At 38.6% G+C, this 24,556-nt stretch overlaps 1 protein-coding gene across 7 annotated transcripts in view; it reads right to left on the bottom strand.

The window, feature by feature from the left end:
* CCSER1 (coiled-coil serine rich protein 1) overlaps positions 1-24,556 on the bottom strand; it is a 755,676-nt gene that overhangs the window by 601,584 nt on the left and 129,536 nt on the right. For all 7 annotated transcript variants that reach the window (XM_076336760.1, XM_076336758.1, XM_076336763.1 and 4 more), the window contains exon 5: positions 12,256-12,349. In XM_076336760.1, coding sequence (XP_076192875.1) covers positions 12,256-12,349 — 94 coding nt within the window. The remainder of the gene's footprint in view (positions 1-12,255; positions 12,350-24,556) is intronic.

Below are 24,556 nucleotides of genomic sequence, written 5' to 3'. Positions count from 1 at the left end.
TTCCTCATGTCCAATCTAAACCTCCCCTGGCGCAACTTGAGGCCATTTCCTCTCGTCCTATTGCTAGTTACTTGGGAGAAGAGACCGACACCCACCTCGCTACAACCTCCTTTCAGGTAGTTGTAGAGAGCGACGAGGTCTCCCCTCAGCCTCCTTTTCCGCAGGCTAAACAACCCCAGTTCCCTCAGCCGCTCCTCATCAGACTTGTTCTCCAGACCCTTCACCAGCCTCGTTGCCCTTCTCTGGACACGCTCCAGCACCCAACATTATGGAAACAGGGGGAAAAAAAAACCCAAACCCCAGTCAAACTGATGTTATCCTCAGCAGGCGTAATGAATGCATTGTCTTTTGCAGAAGCTACTGGAGTGGTGGCAAGCAGGTGCTTCGACAAACTTTCATTTTAAAGCTGTTCCTCACAGTAAGGGTTGCATGGAAGAATTTTAAAATCAGGCGTGTGAGAAGGAGATGGCCGGGCATTATTCATTTTGGGTCAGATTGAACAATCCTAAAATAAGCCTAAGTACAGAAGGTAAAACCAGAAGATTTCTTCAAGGTCACCTTTCAGAGTTTATCTCAAATTGTTCCTTTGGCAAAGAGAGGTGTACGATTTTCTTCTTACAACATACTACAGAAAACTAGCTAAGCTTTACAATCCGAAAGCACAGACTTCTTCTAGGGGTCTCCAAGAGGCCAAAACATTCTCAGGAAGCCCATGTACCCCTGGCCTACCTCCAAAGCATTTGCTACTTATTGACACCCCCCCCGCCTAAAGCTGAAACTAGGCTGCAACAGACCTCAGGGCTTACTTACCTGCATGGCATTTATTTGTGAATTTCATCCCCCTCAAGGGAAGTTGGAGATAAAAACAGAAATAAAAATTGTCAAAATCCAAACAATATTAAGTATTTGACAGAATCCTCACAGGGACAAAAGAAGGGACAACAGGCTCTCTCATCACAAGAGAATTGGGTACAAGACATACAACAACAAAGTCAACTAATATTTTCAAACACTACAGCAGATATGACCCGATCTTTGAGTAATGATGGATGGTAGGTACAATTTCGGAAAGATTTAAAAAGTAATTTATTTTTGAGCCCAGGCTTTAGTTGATGAGTATGAGGCTTTTGCAGTATTTTTTTCTTCCTGTTATAAAGAAACTTGTGTTTTGCTTTGGCATTTTTTCAGCAGAAGGAAAGACAAAAATAACAGGACCAGTAACAGTAGTGGACACACCAGCAACAGCAATGGTAGCGTCTGCTCCACTTCCTGGAATGACGTATGAAGAAGCACAAAATATAATATCATTGGCCTCTAAAGACTGTAATGACTCTAGTTATTAATGCACCTCCATCCCAATGGTATTCTTGAGTATTTCTGAAACTTTAATGCCAAATCCCCGTGACTACAGGAGTACCACTTTCTACATACTACAAGTAAATGAAGTGACTAGCCCATGGTAACACTGGAAATCTGCATCAAAGAACCCAGCTCAACCCAGGAGACCTAGACTCAAGTTTTAACTATCAGACTACCCTTCCTTTTTTTACCTAAGAAAGGAGCTACAAGGATCCCAGAGATAAATACTTCAAAATGTCAAAAGCCATCACTAACGCTTTCTAGACACACACAGTTTCAGTCTGACCTTGAAGTAGGATCGTTGCAGAAGTTGTATGCAAGGTGCAGTTGTTTTTATATAAACTGAGTTATGGCTGCTCTGCAGAATAATTGTGAGTTCGTAATTGTCCCTCTTAGTCCCTAAATCTCTTGGTTGTACTCACGGAAAACTGAGAAGAAACAGCATGCTTCTCTCTTAAGTTCTCATCACATTTCCATTTTGGCAAGACATCCAGTCCAGATCTTTGTAAACTCACAAAGCAGGCCGGAAAAGCAGCACTTGGCACCCTACTTAAACTTTGCCATCTAAAAATGCAGAATTGCTTTAAATAGGATGGTATGCTTTGATTTGTCATAATGTTTATTATTGCATTTATTTTCTGCCTGCAGATATTATTAAAGAAGATGTTTGATCCCAATATATGTATAAAATCAAAGGAATGAAGAAAGGAAGTATGCCTAATTTAACTACTGTCCTGGTTCTTTCAGTAAATGATGGCTGAGCATACCAATATGAATAAGGATTTGTAACTAAATGTCACACTATAATTATGAAAGAGCAGGAAATTGAGATACAGACTCTGATTCTAATTGCTCCATGATAACCATACAAATGCATCTCACTCTATTCTTTCATGACCCTGGAGTTCAGGACTGTACTCTTTTGCCCTTCTTGTCTATTTATGAAGGAAAAAACCTCTTGGCATCGAAATTATGGCTGTGGTGTTCTGTGATGCTGATCTTCTAACTGCTCCATTTAACTGAATAGGATTTACAAGTATATATGATTAATAAAACTCGTATCAGCCAGAAAGGAATCTAACTTATATAACCATTTGAACATATCAGTCCTTCACCCCTCTCCACACCAAAAAAAGAGCTAAAAATATTAATTTGCTCAGGAAACTGAGTATTTTCCTTGATCCACTGAGAACACACAGCACAGGCCAATTACCTTTAATATCTCAGACACGTTTTAAACATATTCTGAGGGAAGCACAGCTAGAAGCTAGTGTTACATGTCTCCTGCAGCTCATCAGCTAGGCTTGTTCACAAGTCAACTTTTCAGCTAAAATACAATAAAAGAGTTTTAGGATAAAGTCCAATTGGTAGCAGTTCTGTCTGGGTTGTGGTTTTTTCCCCTCAAGTAAAATTGGAATAAGATTATACTATTCATTTCCATAAATAACAGAACAGAAACAGGACTCTCAATTCAGTACTTCCTTTCCAGAATATGGACCAGTGCGCTCCGGGATGCTGGAGGACTAACCTTATATTAGTCTATGATTTCTATTTAGTTTTATTCCAATTGAATACTAACTTCTTCTAGTCATTATTTCTTCTTGTCCTTACTTTCAGTAAATTAAGCTTCAAGACTCCTAATAACACACCTAACCACAAGAGTGCAACGTGGTTATAACACAAATATGCTCTTTTCATTTGATAATGCTACCTATTCTTTCACTGCAAAGCCTGCAAAAATCCCTTTCATCCATGCCCAGTGCTCTTTCAGAAGCTGTAAATCATGGTTAGAAGTTTAGAAGACAACAAGTATTTCATTTCCCTGGAGACCTTAAGTTACTCCATTACTGTGTCAGATTTATTAAACAATACTTCAGGGGAAAATGTGTAGCTTAGTAGAATAGGTCGTTCTGAAAATACAAAAATCCCTCTGTTTCTAACTTTTCTAGCTATGGAGAAACTAGTTGCATGTGACTCTCCACTCCATACTTCAAAGCCATGCTAGAAGTCAGACATATGCATGAAACCAGGCTGGCCACAGTTCTGGCTCGTGTTGCTCTCACTTCACAACAAGAAATTTCATGGAGGAATAGCAGGCATTTATGCAGTGAGTCTTTTTCCCTTGTGAAATTAAAAACTAACATGAACTTCCCCTCTTAATTGTTATTAGGATATCTATATAGTGGTGTAATTAATGTAGTGAAGTCACACATCATTTTTTGTTACGTTCATTATTGTGACAGTGTGCTCCGCCCCCACCCTCCCCAACCTTTATGTCCCGTAACCCTGCTCAAGCGATAACCACCAGTGGCAGTCGTAATGGATGCATCTGGACACGATGGCTGCATCCGGCTCAAAGTGGATTCGGGAGACAGATAACAACACAACAGCCAAGGCTAATTTGAGCAATGTGCCCACCTAACCACACTGCTGGTCAGTGTCCGACTCAAGCCAAATTTGGAAGAAACTAGTATCTGTGGTCAGTATGTAAATATGACTATGAGTCAATCATCTTACCCCCATAAATAATGATCAGCCCAAGAGCCCTTTGAGCTCTCCTGCACGGCAGCGGGCTGCACAACAGGATCTCCCCTTGAGGAGGGATGCCTCTCAAGGTTACGCCTGCTGCAGAGATGCCTTACTCCTCGATATTGAGAGATTCCTTGCCGCAACAGATCCTTGGTAAGTGACTAATAGCTTGCTAATCTTTGTGAGCTTCGCTAAGATTATATCTTAGATTGATTTGGCACATATAATCCTTTAGACATAAATCGTTGACCAAGTCCGGGACTAAGTTTGGATCCAGGCCCACCTAGACTCCTCTAAGGGAAGGAGTTTAGAACACAAGGGTGTCCTCTCTGAACCTCGTGACTCAACAGGAGGGTCTCCCTAACAGTTTTGTCTGACCCTGTCCTCTATGCAGTAAATAATTAAGTGTACCTTACCATCGAATCTTGTTAAACCACTGTCGCATTTACTATCAAACTTTGTTAAATTGCTGGCTTATATCAATAAACATATTACTGCTTCTCTCTCATGAGTGAAGTGCATCACTCCAACCGTGACAATTACTGGTACTGCTTACTTTTTTATTACCTTACTGTCCAAAATCTTTAGTGACAATGCAAGATGCTACTGAGCTAACTAATCTGCGAACCTCCTTTTGGCAGAGACAAAAAGCTCTTTGTTACTTTACCGTCACAATCTTTATTTTGTTCGAAACCTGTAAACATAAACTGAAGTGTTATTACACATTTCAAGCAGAAAACTGAAGAGATGCTGCCCTAGTTTAACCTGATCTGTAACGTATACATCTCTAAAGGTGGCATTTGGGAATGGTGAAGCCTTCAAAAGAGCTCAAGGAGGTGGGTGCCCAGTTCCAATTAAAAAACAAAATATGTCATTCTTTTTAAACACAGAAACATAATTTGCTGCCAACGATACATTAATGAGTAAAGCAATACATTCAAATTACCTAAGTATCTCTTCTCTGATTCTAAGCAGTTGTCTGACAAAAATACATAGTTAAGATCTTTTTTTCCTATTCTCTATTTAAAGGCAAACTAAAACCACTGAAAAATCTGCTTTCCTTGCACTGACAAACACGAATGGATTACACGCTTTGTCAGACTCTCAGAGACAACTTCTGCTTGGGAGCAGGTCTGCTTTGCTAGAAATCTCAGGAAAACATCCATCAAGTGGTATTTGCCCCTTTTGAGTTTCTGTGCTGGTGCCACTGTCTTACAAAATGAGATACCCAGACAACAGCAGTGCTAGTGCCAGAGCTCGCTGCCCATGCTGTCCTCCATAGAAACTGATGCCGACTCCAGGCTTCTGACAAGAGCCACCCTTTGGCTGGCTGAGGACCGGCCCCGGAGCCAAAGGCACCCTCTGCAACACCCCTGCTTCAGGCACGCCAACAGCTAATGCTTTCGGTTTCAACGAATCCCAACTGATCCACCCTAGCTGAGGAGCTGGCTTTCGGTGTTTTGCTGCCAAAACACATAGTATAATTTATAAACACAGCATATTTTTCTATTCCCTTATTACATTTAGAAGATGTTTCACATTTCAAAGGCAAGCAAATTTATTTATGTTTTACAGTTTCTAACTACCTGTGTTAATGACCCACTACCAGCACTGAATTTTTCTGTACTTTTTCTTTAATAGCATTTGTATTTCTCCCACTCCTGGTCAAAAAAAAAAAAAAAACAACACAAAAAAAACCCCAAAACACTAAAGGGGTTTCAGCTCAGCACTCCTACCCTCCATTAAAAAATTAATAAAAATAATTAGTACATTTAATTAATAGACACAGGAGGCGCTCCAAACCCACAACAGAATTTTCACACAGCTTGTTCATCACATTCAAAATAACTCAGCAACTACCTAATTAATATCACTGGGTCATTACACCAACACTTTAGTTTGGCTTGGTACTGATGGCAACTGATCCACAGGCTATCTGGATTTAAAAGAAATACAATAAAAATGCCTGACTTTTACTGTCTAAAAACCGTGCACTGCGTTTTTGTTGGTGAGGTTGCCAAACCTAATGTATTTATGTTACTAAAAGATCATAATCTGACTGTAATTTGACATTTAAATAAGTATGTTTAAATTGTGCATCCATCTCAAAAACTATTCTACTTCTATCTTGCCCTGAGAAGTTTGCAAAACCCATACAGTAATCTGTCAAATTAATAATTAATTTTTTAATGAAAAAACATTTATGTTGCGATAGAGTACTCTAGCCCAACACACTGTTTTGTATCTCACTAACGTGCACTAAATAAAAACTACCTAATACAAACACATGACAAAGGTTAGAGCCCACAGTTTCCAACCACTTCACTAAGATGTGCCTCTCCCTGCTCATTAGTGACAGTGCTAAGCAGACACCATACCACAGCATTACATTTTAAACATAAAGAGCATCTATTTAATAACTATTTTTCTATTTTTTATTAGGTATACACGAGCAAGTGGTACATCGTAACAGTAATACTACTAACATCAGAACTTCACATGCTCATTCCTTTCAGTTATATTAACACAAAGCTACACCAAGAACAGGCCCTTCTTTCTCAACATCCACTAATAGAAGAAAATATATATAGGGCACGAGAGCCATTGCCACCATGTCAAAAGTCATTTTGTCAAGTCACGTATAATCTTTTTCATTTATAAACCTTGAGCAAGTACCAAAGCACGTATTACACCACATACATAGAATTAAGCACACACTTAAAAAGCTTCTAACAGAGATGGTCTTAAGTTAGGTTTGAACAAATTGTGCCCTCTCTCTGAAAGTGTTTGGTTTTTTAAGAGTTGAACAATATTTAGATGGATGCTAAAGTACACTTTCCTATTTCCACTTCTAATTCATTTTCTAGCAAATAGACAAATACCTTCATTTCTGAAATACACTGGGTGAAATAACTATGCTTTACATGTACGCTGGATCACTGCTGTACAGATGAGGCTGAGGCATTAAATCCAAAATGGCTAAAGCTCCAGCCGAAGACAAATCTCTTCTAAAAATTATGGTGAGCTACTTTATTCAAAACTATTCAGCAAGCATTCAAGCAACAACATGATGGATGCGGCAGGCCAGTCTGGGTACACAGCTAATCAATATCGCACTCGTGAATAGTCACTGCGTAGTGTGGAGCCTGATATGGAGATGACACGCACACACGTGCTTAATATTCAGTACCATGAGCAGTCCCCGCGACTTCAGCCAGACCACTCGCTACAAATCCGAGCTACACACATACATCTTTGTAGAAAGATGCAGGGGCACCAGTTAAGAAATTGGAAAAGACCTTGGATAGCTATGCCTTTGTGAACTTTTAGAAAAGGCTACTATTTACCGGAGTCATGATTTACTGACAACACTAACCACACAAACCCAAGTATTTGGTTTTTCAACAGGCTATGGCACAACGCAAGCATACAACTCACCCACATTAATGTGCATTACTTGAATAAATTCCCCACTGCTTATATCACTGAATATAAAGGTCTTCCTTATATATTTGAGTAATCAATACTTGGAATCAAATAAGTCATGTTTCACCAGGGAAAAGGAAAATGAATGAGATTAAATTAATGCTGTCACTTTCTATGAACCAGCAATGGTTTCCCGCTACAGAAACCACCAACGTCATTATTTTACAACAGGACATCAACACTGTAGCATATTTTAAAAGTCTAATTTACTTAGAGTAATAAAAAGGCACCCTCAAGGCTCATCATGTATGTCATATTATGCTTAGGTTTAAACATTCCAGCTTAAGAACAGTTTGCAAAAATCTCAGCAAATCAAGTTGATTAATATTTTGCATTTGTATGCAGTAGTGCTCTCCACTCACCAAGTACTATATAAACATTATTTTATTAAATTTCAAAGCAGTTGTGTTAGGTGGCATAATAAAATGTCTCTGTCTTACATTCTTTATCTCATCAATACAGCCTTTAAAACAGAAGCAAAAGTAGCAAATTAATGCAGTAAATTCACTTACAGAGAGAAGGTCAGAAATGAGGGAATTCCAGACTTCTAAAGCCATGCTAAGACTAGCAGGGCACAGAAACCTACATTCAAAAGCAGAAGCATCTACATAAGGTTTGCAGGTATCTTTTTATCTTCAATTGTATGGTTAGAGAAAAAGTTCAGGATATTTTTTAATTTTCTAGTACTCATCAGGGTTCATAGTGCTTTTTTGCAAGAACCCCATTTCACGGGGATGCTGCTGGAGGGCAACCAGCTCATTAGGAAAAAGATGGGAAGACAGAACAAGAACACAAGTAAAAAAATGAGTTGGAGTAATAAATAAAAAAAATTGCAAACAATAAAAGAGATAACAGATCTTTGTCTCTTTCTCCTTTCTAGCTCCATATTTTAATTAATGCAGTGTTCCACTTTCTGGAACATCTCCTTGCCTGCCAACTGGCTCCTAGCTCCTCTTTTAAAACTCACTCCTTAATACCCATTTCTCCCAGAAATTATTCCAATAGTATCTTATTTTCTATTCATAAATGCTTACTAAAATTATGGTAGATAATACAATACAATTATTTTGTTAAATTATTATTAGATTGTCAGCTTCAGTAGAAAGTCAAAAAGACATATCCTCTCCTAGCAAATATTATTCTTTTCAACCACAGCAGCTAAAAAACAGAAGCTATTGTAAATCAAGCCTTAACTAACAGGAGTCTCCTAAAAGTCTGGAGTTCCTAATGGTAGTTAAGAGACTTTCTCAATTTGCCATTAACCAACCCATCAACTGTATTTAACAACTGTGGCACTACACTTCAGAATTGCTATGTTTCAATGATACAGCTTGCTGCATACAGCCTCCTGACCAAGGAATAGTTTGTGATATTGGAGTCAAAGATGTGATGTTATCCCTCGTAGTTGTGTAATTTGTCATTTTAGAGATTTTTGTAGGCTCTTGAAGAATAGGAACTTGCCTGATTCATTAGTTATCCCACCATAACAGCCGAAGAAAGAACTGAATTCTTTTCCAATTACACCTCTTCATATTTCAACGTATTCGTTAAAATACTGAACGGAGCTTCTCTTGGAACATTTCCCCCTATAGTAATTCCCCACAGAATTCCTTATAAAGAGCCAAAGTGGGGCACAAGTGAATTGTAATATGGCTCTAGGACTGATGGTCTTAACCAAATAAAGGCTATAATCAGCGTCAGTATGTAGAACATCCACAGGATTTTTATTGCACTACAAATAGTCGCAGTAGTGTTGATAACTTTGACTTCCAGAAGAGAATAATTTTAAGATTTCCATGCAAAAAGCAGCATTTCATGTCATATTTTTATACTCATAAACACCTTCATTTTGATAACACATCTAGAAGCACATGCATTAACTCCCGGTTGACTTCAGTACGATACACGTGAGAATGTCAGATATACAGATCCCTTTCAAGTATTAGAGAAACGTAAGGAACTTGTTAGGAACGTAAATAAATATTGCTACAAAACTGCTTAAATATGTAAAGCTGACATAACACAGGTCTGAATCCTATATACAATGGACAGCATGTACCAATAGGCTCACAAATCTGTACGTCTGGGATTGTCTTGAATGATTTTTGGTGAAGCAAGCCATAGGTAAACTATCAAGCCCATCATCTTAAAGAAAGCTTTACAAAGCGTCCAACAAACTGGCTACTAGCAAATACTATGGAAAATCACCTACTCTTGTTTTCAGGCTGGTCACATACTGAAAGAATGAAATAGCCCCCTGGTTTTATTCAAATTCAATTAGAATAACAAATTCTACCATAACAGTACTGGCTCATCCTCAGTGTGTAATCTGTTGTCTTCCTGTTTATGAAGGGGGCAAGATTAAAGATCTTTTTAAAAACATATATTGCTTCCCAATTATTTGCAATAGCTTATATGTGCATGCCCAGAAATATGATCACTTCCAATCTGATGAGCTTACAAAAGTTTAAAGCTCCACATTAAACCAGTTGTATATCTTGAACGTGATCACTCGATCACTTCTGTATTCCGGTGCTTCTAAAAAACATTGCAGCAGTAACATTTGATAATGTATTTTAATTGAAGAAGTTTAGAAGAATTCTATTTAGGTTTGAATGGAGAGGCCTATTGGAGAAAACAAACAAGCCCAAAAGTGAAAACAAAGAATGGATTCATTTGGAATTACTAAAAAGAATTTTGGTTGAAAAGTGTTAAATCCTGGAAGTGGGCCACAGCTTAATATAGCAATCAGAAAAGCAACTTGTCAAAAATGTTTAGATGTCAGTATCTAACTCTAGAGTTTTATGTACTTCAGTGGTATGCAAATACTAAAAGACTCTGAAAATCAAGCCTCTTATCTCAATATCTTAACATGACTTAAGATGACAACTTACAACCACCCACATCTAACCATTTTGTGCTGGGTCCTAACCCAGTATAAAGACATCAACTTTTTTTGGTGAAATTGTGTCAACTTATACTGCGGCTCTATCCTTCCAACTTTTTCTTCTAACTGAATGACTCAAAACCAACAGTGACAGCTAGGCAAATCCTAAATTTTTTGCAGCCAGACCCACCACCAAACAAATAAATCAAAGAGCAAATATTAATAAGATAAACACCTTTGTGTTTAAAGACGATGTGTATACTGCAACGTGTGTCTCTACGTTACTACTCAGAATAGAAACGGTCACCATTCTTCAAAGGGCAATGTAGATCTTTCTGTTTTAAAAGCATCTCATTTGCTCTGGATAATGAGCCAAGAGTAGAAAGATTATGTGTCATATCACATCTCCATCTTAATTACTTTTTTATCAAGTATAATGTCATTTAGGCATTATGATCTTAGCTGTTCCAGAAGCTGCTACAAATCTTTATAATAATATACTGGACATAACTTTTCCATCACTGTTAATTCAGTGCTTTATAAAAAAAAAGGAGGAAAACACAGGTGAGGCCAAGTGCAACATGTTAGGGAAGTTTATTTAGGGAAAATGGTTCTGCCAGTTAATTTGTTTCCAACAGGTCCAGGGAATGAACAAGTCTAAACACTATGATTTCTGATAAAATGCGATTGGTTTTTTTTGAAGCTTGTTGACCCACATTTCTTCACCCATGAGTTGACTTTCTGTAACCAGTTAATAGCATTTTTCAGTACTGGTTAGAAAGGCCCTTTTCTGTGCAGTTAATCTGTTGCATCCTAGCTCCCAGTAATTTCGGGAACTATGTTCACGCACATATTGCTGCTACAACCCTCCATACTCTCTGGCTATTTTGTTTTCTACCAAATAAAACGGAACAGATGTTTTATCCTATAAGTAGATATGCAAACAGGTTTAAAAAGCACAATACAATGGTTAAATAGAATTATCATAGACATAATTCAGATAATTCAGATATATTCACAGAACGATCATACACAAAACATGTGAAACAGGAACATAATTCAAGCAGTTTATCTGTAACCATTGCTAAATTTGCATCAAAGGAGGGACCAGAACTGAAGATGGTACACACCGGCAGGCACGTCTCAAACCCACTTCCACACAAGTCTGCATAAATGTTCACTATATGTACCTGCATGGGTGGATGGAGAAAGAGGGATCAGAAAACAGCAGGTAAAAGAGAGGGTGAGAATTACTCCTGCTTCAAAGCATGTCACTCTGCCATAACAGAGTATCACAACAGAGTACAAACTCAGAGCTCTACCTGTGATCAAGTACAAATCTCACGTACGTTTCGAGTCTCTCCAAATCCTGTGGAGTTAGCAGGACTTTTCCTGTTCATGGACTAGGCCCTGCACTGTCCCACGTCACAGCCAAAGGAAATGCAGGAGCCACAACTTACCAAGACCTTGCATAATCCTATTATAAAATTGTTCTGAACACACCGTGAGTTGACCTTGGTTATTGCTATTAATCAAGGCAGTGCAACAGTGCACTGCACCACGAGAGAAAGGATCAAGTTACACTCATGTCTCAAGTCAAACTTCCTTTATTTGAAGCATATTATTCTGGCACACACAAAACGGGATCGTAATTATATCAGCAATGGTCTTTTTGGTAACTGCCTGGGGTAGGCAGCAGTCATTTAAAGTATCTAGAAAACCAGATGGGTCTGCCCGTGGTGCTGGAATTCTTCTGTAGCTGTAGAAATCACTTCCATTTCATAACTGACCATACAAAGTCCAAATGCAGTGTAAAGAGTATTTTTCTGTTAAATGGCAAACACATTTAGAAATAACACTACAAAATGCATACCACTCTTCCCCTTCCAAGAAAATGACTTTTTTATTTCCAAGTAATTGTACTGAATACACTTACTTTCTATTTCTAGAATAATAATACCTCGCTGAAGACATTCAGTATTTGTCTGACTTACCAGAACGATGGTGGTGATGTTCTTCTAGGAAATCCATGTCAAGCATTAGGTCATCTTCATCCAACTCACAGGAACCCAAGTTATTCAAAACATCCTAATATATTTAAAAAAAAAAAAAAGAAAAACAAAAAGAAGCATTTAGACAGATGTGTTAACCAAACTGCTGTACACAAAATAATAAGCAATCAGATCTGGGAAATACGTTTAAGTAGGAGCTACAGAAAATTTTTCTGCTAACATTGGACCAGTGAGAAATTGTATGAAACAGCTGTCCGAGTAGAAATGTATTTGTCACCATTCTCTGTTTTCACAGGATCTTGAATATTTAAAAAAAAAAAAAACCACAAACCACAGAGGTACAAGTAATATCATCTATATAACTCTACTTTTTTTGTACTTTTCAAGGATGGTTTTGTGTCTTTCCAACTTTAATCATAACTTTTCATGAAGCATAAAAATGTTATTTTTAGCACAACATAAAAGTATCAGTACTTGTTTTTCATTAAATTTTGGAATTCTAAGCACTGCCTGCCCTTACCAATATACTCTGAAGAGAGATTTACTGTTCTATTTATCCAAGGGATAAAAGAGACACAAATTTAGGATAAGCAGGAAATTCGGGCACAACTGACCAAGTCATGAATTTTTAAGTATTAAGGTGGGTGGTAAAGGCTTACATGGACAGAGAAGAAAGCCTGACTGTGAAGTGGAGCTGGTTAGGTCCCCATTCCCTTTTTGTGATTCATTTTGTTTGCCAAGTTTTAACCACAGACAGATAAGGCAGGTTTATACAATGCATCCTCTGGGAATTCAAAAGGCGGGGGGGGCCTACAATCAAAAGAGAGCAAAATAGTATCTTTTTGCACTACGTTTTTCCCTACAGGATTAGCTTCTCAGAAGATAAAATGACTAGTTATGCCTCAGGTAAACATCTTTACTCTGTAAACTCTGGGTACAGCAATATCACTATTTAGGCTTCATTTGGGGTCATGAAATGGCGTTCAGCCCAGCCTTTGCAAAGCCCTGCCTGGCCAACCAGCGCCTGCAGCCAGACACAGGAATGACAATCAGTCTCCGAAGAGATGCACTGCCGATGGGGGACAGAGCCACACGCAGGGAGCCATGGCTGAAGAAAGCCTCTCCCCTCTGCCATCCAGGGAGAAACAGCAGCAGGGAGAAGGCAACGCCTTCCTGAACACCAGGACAGTTCACTTCTTTCTTGTTCCCCGTTCCTCTGCTCACCACAGGCAACTTTGGAAAATGAGGCGATGAGGCAACTGTCTTCTCTAGGCCCTACCAACCTAAAGTTGCTATACTCAATGTATTAAGAGATTCATTCTCCATTTTTTTCCCATGTATATTTTATTCTATGGTCATTTCTTTTGACCTGATAATATGATTTTCTCCACAGTCACCAACATTTAATCAAAGATAACTCATGCATTCTCCAGCTGGCATTTTGTTTGCAAATCTACAAGTGATATTGCAAAAGGCTTAAGTCTTCAGTCCATTCACAGGCAAAAAAAGTCAGTAGATCCTGCATGAGGTGCTGGTACCCCATACACCTCACATGCTCCCAACACAAATGTAAACCAGAGAACACGGGAATTCAGCGCGAAGTATTTTCCCCCCATAATAGATGCCAATTCCTTTTCACACAACTTACATTTATTCAACCCTTTTGAGTAATTATTTCTTCAAATTCTGTTTTCTACTCTTTCACAAACACCACGCAGGCAACACAAGGACTTTCTTGCATTCTTTCCCTGACTTACCACCAGCACAAGAAAACTTCTTTTGAGATACAGAACCCGCTGCTAATGCTGTTACTATATTTACAGATGCCAAGCACAGAAAGTGACAATTGTCAAGTGCAGAGACCTCCAACACAAGCAGTGAGCAGTGTTGTACAGAAGAAAATTACACATCACCTGAACATTACAGTGACATCAAACACACAACATCTTATTCCCTCTTATCTTAACTCAAAGGGCTGCTGACAAGCCTTCGTCATAGTGACTGTTTCTTTCCCTCATGCTGACAAAATGTAGATATTCAATAATCAAATTATTTATTACTATACAGTACAAAAGCATAAAAATAAAACATGAAAATTCAATACTCAGATGCATTATATCAGGTTACTGTACCCAATACTTACATAGACACACACTTTTCTAGTCTGGATTTGCGTTAACACATAACAAACCCAAACTAAAACTAGTTTACTAAAAAAAATTTTAAAGAAAGTGTTCTGTATTAAACAAAAGTGGGAGAACACACATTGCTCAATATTAGAGATAACCTAAAACTTAAATATCTTTTGAATCACTGTTGGAGCTAGTGAAACACTGAAGATTGAAAATCTCATTTAGGGCTTCTGTGTATCCTGTAGTACCTAAATATCTTTCAAAATAGTAGCAGCAAGACACTTCTAAGATTTGTTCTCTGTTCTTTTTCACAAATTCCAAGAGCACTGCCTGACATGACTGAAGTTATCTTCAGTCCAACTGTTACTACCAGCTGTATTTCAGAAGGAGAATCAATGATTATGGCAAGTTAAGAGCAGATGAACATAAGGAAATGATATCTAAATAAAGGAATAATTTGGGGTTTTCTGCTCCCTTTTTAAATGTAGACGCTATTATGCGCTTGAGCTTGAACAAATGGTATATTAAACTACACACAGAATGTACAACATACCTTGTTTATATATTGTTTTATTAATGTATGAAAAAGCATTTTGGTGACAAAGTCCAGAAGAACAAACCCTGCAATTTTTAGCAACAGCTAAAAAGTAGAGGCAAAAGGTACAAAGGTTGAAGTACACAGGTTTGTTCTTTACCTTAAAATTATCACTTATATTACAGTTGACCAACTGAACCCATATTGATATTAATGCTAAGCATCCTTTGATGAGCCATACCAGTAGTAATGAGCACGATTTCACGCTAATTGATCATCTGCTACATCTCATGCGGTACCTTATGCGTGGTCTGAAATCTTGGGAGATTGCCTGTGAAAATGTAGTGATTCACAGCCTTCGTCAAAAAACAAATTCTATTTGATTTGGAAAAAACAACACACACACAAACAGAACCACAGTTTTCTAAATTGAAGAAACTCCACCAGGTAAGATGGACCAAAAGGAGAAAGTTTGTATACAACTCTCCCCCTGCATATTATTGCCTTTCAGGAAGGTCTTTGCTTCTAATAACCTTCGGAGTGGAGGCAAACCATGCTCCGTCTATCCTCTCTGTCCTGCGAGGCTGATGTGCACCCTGCTCCTCACAGCAACATCTCTGCTTGTCCACCTGAGCTGAGGGCTCCCAGCTGCCTTCCCAATGCACCTGTGACCCCCTTGCCTTCCCTTTCCTACAGCCTCTTCGACTGCACCAACAACAGTAGGCAAGCTGAAGTGACAAAGAAAAGCTCCCCCAGGTTTATTCTTCTCGGAAGTACCTCCACCAGGGAAGCAGTCTCCCTCTTTCCCCAGGAGTTCACTTGTTCTTTAAAAAGGGACAAATCACAGAACTGGGAACAAACAAATCAAAGCAGCTACTGTCCATCATGGCAAGGTTTGGCAGAGAGAGATGCTCTACCTGCCAGGGGTGTCAATGATGTCAGTCCAGCTGCTTCCTTGCTCTCATTGCCCACCTCTGTGGGTGGAGTCCTTCCACAGATACAAAACAGAAATGAACTCATGAACGCATAAAAGCACGCCCAAGCAGAGAGCATTAGTTAGGTTCCCAGGGCTATCCTGAGAAATTATTAAATATTCATTAGATGAAAACATATAATAAGAAAATATAATAAGAGAAAAGGGCTCCTAGAATGACCTGCCTAATGCCACAGAACACAGCTCAGCGGTACCACTGCGAGTGCACACCGACATCCTCTGCTGCTCTGCCTCCTCGCCAGGATCCATTACTCCTTTGCTGCTGTGACAAATAGTAACAATTGTAATTTCTTTTTAAGTTTAATATCTCTTGACCCTTTTCCCATTCTCCCCCTCACCACTGCTGCAGCATTCTTTGAAGAATAATACAATTAAATTGGGGGGCGGGGGTGGGGGGGGAAGAGGGAGGGAGGTGGGGAGGGAGATCAAGCCCTAAAGAGCATTCAAAGTGAATAGCTTCAAGGCTTGCTACATAAAGAAAAAGACAGTAACGCTTCCTTCAAGGTCCCAAGGAAACATTTGTTGTCTATGGTGGCACACCTTTTATTTATTCCAGGAGGCAAACCGTTTAGTTACGGCACAAGCTCTGCAGCAAAAACTTCTTTATTGACTCTGTAATAGCCCCTTAGAAGCCTTAAGACGTATTTCCTACTTCTGGTGTCTGCTTGACTTCTACCACTGTTTTGCCTTTATAATGGACCCGAAATTAACATGACGGTGCTTTTTTCTTCCACTTGATCTGGAACTTGATCATAATCTGTGAGAAGAACGTGTGAACAGGCTTACTTAGTTGATCATTTGCCCACGTCTCTCAGTTTTTCCTGGTCAAGACAGGCTGCAGCCCCAGTTTACCTATCACTCTTTCCAACTTTGTCTTGGTGAACTACCACTGTTATTTAAACAAGTTTCTATTTAAACAAGAGTTTAACAGTGATATTTTAAATGTTACTAATTCAGAATAAAAAGCAGTAATTTGTACAATGGTTTAGGCTGCTTTTTATAACTGATAATGGCTGCAGCAGAACAGGATGCTAATCCAAGAATATTTCAAGGCATCAGTAACTTTTCTGTAACAATTGCCATATTTAAAATTCTTTCAGCAACAACAAGAAGTATAAAGTGCTGTTTTTCATCCAACAGCTAGGTATCTTACTCAAAGCTCATTGAACTCAACGGTACTCAATTTAGTTGTGACTGGGCCCAGATGTTCTTAACATTCTTAAGAAATATGACCTAAGAATCATTTTATTATTGAAAGATACACAGTGATTTGCATGGATATAGTTCAGAAACAGCTGAAACACTGCAGGGATAGAGATGTATTAGACATCTCTAGTTCCTCCCAGCCAGACGGTGTGTATGTGGATAGTAGGTTTACTCAGGGTTGCTGAAGGGGGCTTCCTTCCTACCTTAGTTCCCTCCCTATCTGTTTTTCTCTCTTCCCAGCTTCCCTTCCTATGATCACTCAAAGGAAATCTAATGCATAATACATGAATTTTCAGTCTTTTCCCAGAATAGTCAAGTATTTCATTATTTTTATACCTGTTCCAGCTCAGAGTCTACAACCCTTAAAATAAGTTTGAAAGCTGGAATAAAGTGCCCAATATAACAGGTTTGAAATCTACTATTAGGCTTAAACAACAAAAAGCAAATAACATTTCTTTATGAGGCCCCCTTTACTATGTGGTTTTTTTAATTATTATTCCAAATAACCAACTTACGCATATAAATACCTAGTAAAATTACTGCTTATGGAATTATAGTATTCTCCTCTAAAAATTAACTACTCTAGTATTCAAAAATGACAATAAAACATACATATGAATATACAACTACACTAAAGCATGTTATTTTGTTAAGCAATGCAATTCAATTCCAAAATGGACCTAGCAAAATCATATCAATTGCACAATATATACAAACAAAGCAGGGTAAATCCATGTAAAAATGAGTATTTACAACTAATATGCAAAACCAAGATGAATAATTGGGTTTAGGTGACAAATCTGCCCATTTGAAACAGCCAGCAACCAATGGCACCAATCGAAAGATTCATTTCTTGATGTTTTCACACATTTTTATTCTAGATTTCTTGCTCCCATACCAGTGAAATAATAAAAGTAACGGCAAGGTCCTAAAGGCAGCAGACACAGGTCCTCTGTCATTACCAGCATCTTTGGAGAGTTGTATACATTATTTTGCAATTTTATTCTAATTAACATGCAGTCCCTAGTCAATATGATGTTCAATGGCTCGTGTTTCTTTTTCATTTTCTATGCTGGTATCTTCAGGGAGATTCAGCCCTGACAAATTTTGTTTTCCCAAGCAAAAGGATGCAGTTTTTTCTTCTGACCAGTGCTTTTGTGTATCCACACACAGATTGCCCCTGGGGCCTGGCATTTTCCAGTGTTTTTCAGGGTTCTTTTACACAGGTGACTGAGATTTCCATTTCATTACAGTATAGCGATACTGCAACAAAATCTTGACTATTGCTTGGAGGTTGTTCAAGACCTTTGAGAACTTGAGGTCCAGTAAGCAGCTTAATGAAGCTACAAGACTGAAGCACTGACATGTTTGCAATTACTCAGTTCATAAACATTTCTGTCAGACACATATATGGCTGAAGATAGTATTCACAGAAGTCACTGAAAGTTACCTCGGGTTATACAAACATTGATAGAATGTCCTTCCTATCATGAACTTCAACATATTGACTACATTTTAATCTTTAATATATCTTTTGATCAAGCTTTGCACCTGTGCTCAGCAAACACTATTTTTCCTGGAAAGCATTTTGTCACTGCGTTTTGTCACTGGTGCGTGCCTACGCAAAATACTCACCGCTGCCAGAATTCAAACCGAGCAGATGAGCTTTAGTCACAGGCATCCCTCTTCGAAACGCCGTTCTTCATCATCACCTACTTTTATATAGATGCATTTCTCCTCAAGAATCTGTAATCCCACTTCACTGCCACTTTAGACTATACCAGAAAAGCCCTAAAATCCAGGGGAATAATTTTTTAAAGCTTTTTCCCCTCGATGTAATAGCCCGGATCTCATTTGCATAAGTGATTATGTGGGGATCATTGGATTTTCAAAGATATTTTTAGAACTACAAGAACAAAATTTTAAAAACTCACTTTTCAAAAAAAATGCTTTGGGTTCTTGTTTTGTTTTCCTTTCTCCCCATGTTGGCCTCTAGACAACTTTCTGATCATCTTCCTCTGTGTTATTGTTCTTAGCTATTTTCTGAATACAGATTTTCATATCCTATTGGGTTTTTTTCAAAATATAAGGATTTAGTGTTCATGCCTCCCCGTTGAAATGATGCAATAAATGTGGTTTATAAAATTCCTCTCAGAGAAAAACAGCCCAGTATTGCATGTATAATAGTATGTAAGTATTTAATATTATAGGTTCCTTTTTTTTCTTCACTGTAGAAATCTATATGGGGGCTATTTGAGATCAACGTTTTTGCAAGAGCACATAGAAAACACAATCTAGGGAGAATAATTTGATTCTTTTGTAAAGACATATGTATGACAATTCACCTCTATCTACTCAGGGTCACTGCATATCTGATGCTAGAAAAGATCAGAATTAAATATTTATTTCAAGTCTGAAATTATTTCTAGAGATTGCCAAAAGATAGTACTTCATCAAAATTGTATTCAGCAAAGAAACATGGCATACAATCAGCATAGGAATGAAAACGGAGATATACTTAAGGAAAAAGAAAGACCTTGAGCTATTTAAAGTAATGTTAACTCCTAGAACCGTACCTGAATAATTCATGGCCATAATGAAGTATTTCCCCTTCTGCACTCTCCCACACACTTCAAAGGGAAAATGAAAGTACATGAAACCCAGCAAACAGAAAAACCTTTAAAAACACAGAATCCCTGCCAACAGCCTAAAAATCTCTGTATCAAATGTAAAGCTTATGGATGACTTTCATACACCAAGAGCAGTTTAAAAGTGTTCTTTTTTCCTGAACAGCACCACCTAAAAAGCATATTATTCCCTACCTGAATAAACTAGAGACTTTAGAAAGGAAAAAATAAGTCTTGTAACATTTGGTAAGAACATTTTCTGTAGCTAACGTGTAGAAATCCATTTATATTATCAATTAACGTGCCCTTAAGACCCAAAGACAGAAAATTATCAGTGGAGGGAACTGTCTAACTATAGAGCTCAGATCCATCACACTATTCTTCAAAATGTTTTTTGTATGCATGCTTTTGGCTGTGTAAGGAAAGCACAGTATTTTCTATCCTGTTCTTGTTTCTGCCCTTTCAATTCTCTCTGTGCATTAAATCAATGTCTGCAATGATGCTCCTTTTGCTTGAATGATTATAACTAATGGACCCTCCTAACAGGTCTCAGTTTACACTCACCCACACAGGGTTCATTCTGCCACGATATGGTCTGCTTGCTGAAGCCACAGAAATGTAATACAACGCAAAGCCCAAGCACCGCTGGTGGCAGGAACAGGAGTTGACTGTGCTCCTGTCTGGCCACGGTGTTAGTCAGGATCAGATGACAGGCGGAAATGGCACCTACCGTGAGAAGTCCACAGGCAAAAGCATTCGAGCAAATAACGTGTTGATGTACAGCACCAACGTTCACTCTCCCCATGTTAATCAGCTTTCCTGTTATTAGGACAGCACGCATAGGGATCATATGGTAGCGTACTTCAACACCCAGTGGTCACTAGCCCACCTCCCACCACAAACCTACAAGGGCTTCTCTTCCTACGTAGCAGCTGTAGATGCTGCCAGCTGGTCTTGGATATGTTTGCTGCTGTTGGGTCATCTGAATGCTACAGCACTGGTAAGGCTAATGTGCAGCTGAAAGCCACGGGTTGGTGACCATACTGCAGCACTGATGATAGTTCAATAGTGTAACCCACCTCTAAGAGCATACCCGTAAATGCCAAAGGATTCACCTTTGCAGGTGTAACCAAAGACGCACTTACTGTTTGCTTGCCTTGAACTCAGACATACTCACGCTAAAATGGAGGGGCAATAGCCAAGTTACATATTTTTTGTAACACAGCAATGCCACTAATAGCATAACTGGTAACAACATACAAGTATTTTATAACCCTGCTAAGCACAGGTATATAAATAACATGCAACTGCAAAGACTCAAACAGAGAACGGTGGCACAGTTGCACAAATGATGTACAGGAAAACATGTGAGGAAAAAAAAAAAACACAGCAAGATGACAACAAAGGAGGTGTAACAGGCAGGAAAGGTGCGTGATAGAACCAGAACTAGTCCTGGTCCCAAAAATAAGGTGACCTATAGGAGAGGCAGACAAAGTCCCCTCCCTTTCCTTTTGGGGAAGACGCTGAGAAGCACAAAACCACCAAGGATGAGCGAGCAAAGACGGGGAAGGAAGAAGCAGCACACTTTGGCTCCAGTTTCCAACACCTGAGAGCGCAGGAGCTTGGCCCCCACAGCTTCAGTGAGGGCAATGGTGAGGACCACCCAGCAAAACTGGCCTCGTTTGTCGGTCTCCTAAACAGCCCCATCACAGCCACCTTTAATTCCTACACTGACATACACGTATGTGTATATGAACGCACCCACTTGCAAGTCACAGGCCAGCTACACAGACAAACAGCTCTTAGAGAGCTGGGAGGCAACAGGTACCCTCAGCAGTTAAAATTTAGCATACTTTATGCATATATTAAAGTATTCTAATAAATCCAGGTTCAAGTCAACCCTAGATAAGGATCAGCTCTTGACAAAGCTGATAAAGACAGCAATCACCTAACCTTGAATTTACTACCTAGCAGTAGAATTTCAAAGCAAAAGACACGTTTAAAATGTGCACAGGCTTATGTGCACCAGAAAGCTTGAGATTTGAGTCTGAATAAAAGAAAAAATGGTACCTTTTCAGACAGAGGGGCACTTTGCTGACTGTTTGCCATTCTTTTAAATAATTCTAGAGCTCTCAGATTCACTTTGGTTGTAAACAGAACCAAGACAATTAGATTTTCTGTGTTCAAAAAGAAAAAGCTGTATACGTTTTGCATACATCAATCTATATCCTAGAAAAAAAAATTCTTCCATTAAGAAAGTATGAAAATACAGTCAAAGAAATGCAATAAAGCTTAAAATGACCAAATAAAGCCTCCTTTAATAGATTTTTTTTTTTTCCCCCTCACTCATACACACATATGCTTTCCTCCCAGCAGAGGAATACATCTGCAACACATAATTTGCTTTGTGGATTAGTTAATGTTTTTACAACTTTTGTAACAGGCAAAGCGCTATGCAAGCATTCTAGTGCAGTCATTATCACCATATAGCTTTGGGACAGTTTTCTACATCTCGTGTGCCAGATTTTTCTGCCAAACGCAGACAAAGCTCCTTGAGTATCTCTATCTTGCGTTTATATAGGATATCATTTAGACCATTCTGTGAAGCTTATTGGTATAGGTATATATAGGTATATACCTTAGAGATACCTTAGGTTATTCAAGACATGGATTGGTCAGGTAAACTTTTCCAAACTCACTCAAATTAAACACGTAACTTACGGCTAAACTATTTGGCAATTGAAACTTTGGCAACTAGAAGCTTCTAGCTGTGCCCTGACAGCACCCAAGTCCATGTTTCAGCCAACATTTAAAGCGTCAAAAATTACTTTATGACACCTAATCAATCTTCGGTTTCATTTTTGCCTTTTCTTGGCCAGTAGTACATAGCTGGGGGGGGAGGATCTAACCATACAGCTAGCGAGGACCTGGCTGCCAAAAAAAAGAAACATTTAAATTCAGGGGGTACAAGAGGGAGAACCTTAGCATTTAGAATCTTGATAAACCACCACCACTCCTAAGGGGCAAACCATGGCAATCTCTTTAAAGAATATTATTCTTCTGACAAACCACATGAGAACAATTCTCCTTCTGCCACCATCCAGCACCAGCCACGTTCATCTGGCACAGACAGTTGAATTCAAGCACCATTTCCCCAGACAGGATTAACATTGTTTAGCATGGGTTTTCAGTATTTCTGAAAAGCAATGCAGGAAAAGGTACATGTATGGTACCAAGCTCAAGAAAAAATCAATTCTTCTTGCAAATAACCTCTCCCCAAAATGTCACAGTTCTAGCTGTATCATCTATACTGTTGGAGTCACCATTTTTGGATGCCAAATGAAGATAATCTATTTTATGGCTTGAGCATTATTTTATTTCTAAGACAAGACTAAGAATTTGCTACATATGAAAAACTCAAAATTCTTCTAGACATATGATTAAATAAATAAAATACTTTTGTCGAGTAACAGGAAAATTTAATACTTCTTCCCTCCCAATATTATTATAAGCCAATTCAAGGCTGAACCTTCTGTTTCTAATTCTAATTTGTAGCCTGTAATACTGGTGATAAATCACTAAAAAGCGAGCCCTGTAAATGAAACCACAAGTGACCCTTTACTATAGCATCATTAATGCAATATCATAATAGATATGCTATTGCTAATATTATCTGAATTCTTTCTGTTTCCATGGTAACTTTGGCCTACGGCTGCTCTGGTAAACAGGGTTTTAAATCATTCTTTGAGAAAGGCTTCTGTTCAAATGTCATTTTTCCACTAGTGCATATTTTCCCCCCCACTTTCTTTGTTTTGTTCTTTTTTTTTTTTTGAAGAAAAACTGTAATGGCAATTACTGGCCCAGAAGACAGATTTTTTTGGTTATTGCAGTTGAATGGACAGTGAATTGGGAACTTGCAGAAGCAAGGCAACCTGTAACAAGCTTTGACTAACATCAGCAGTACAAAATAAAATATTCCATCCTGGAGAGGTATCTAAATCTCACAGAGACTGAGAAACAACCACCCCTTGCTGGAAATTCCGTAATGCATACATTTTACAGGTCTTGTTACTTCTCTGTGCTTTCAAAACTCTTTGATGCTTAAAATTATTATCTCTTTCCATATCCACATGTGAATTCTCTTCTAAAAAATATTTAGCCCCCTAGACACCAGAATGGAAGAACAGCATGAATAACTACGGATACCTATGGAACAATGTCCAATTCTTTCCTGTGACTTAACAGGTGCTTAAACTGAACAGAAAAATTTGGTTTGACAGACATGTCCAGCTTAAGAAGAGAACAGTAGACCGGTATCAGAGGTCACCCAGCTTTTATGTCCAAATTCAGAGATGACCAAACTTGTACATTCAGCTGCCAGTCACCTTGCCAACCACAACCGGGGATAACCAACAGAAACTGGTTGTGTCACATCATTTGTGCCCTCTCCCCCTCCCCCTCCCCCCCCCAAAAAAAAAATCTGTCAAGGAAGTCAGTACGCTATTAAGGGGACAATCTTCTTGTAGGAGCAAAGTGGAAATACCTGAGAACACGACGCTCTTGGAGAGGTATAACACTGCTTGAACTAAGGCCAGGGCAGATATTTAGGCTACTCCGTAAGCTTTTGGGCACCCCTGCCTGTTCAGCCTACCCCAACAACAGCACTAGTTTTATTACTGCTTTTAGAGCCCAAAGAAGCAGCTAAAGATGATTCCCTTTGTAAGACAATGAATTCACAGTCCATTTTCAGTACAACATAACCCTTAATAATGTTAATTGCATCACAAAC

The sequence above is a fragment of the Aptenodytes patagonicus genome, chromosome 4 (assembly GCF_965638725.1).
Source record: "Aptenodytes patagonicus chromosome 4, bAptPat1.pri.cur, whole genome shotgun sequence".
Taxonomy (NCBI): Eukaryota; Metazoa; Chordata; class Aves; order Sphenisciformes; family Spheniscidae; genus Aptenodytes; species Aptenodytes patagonicus.
This window is presented reverse-complemented; position numbering and strand designations above follow the sequence as displayed.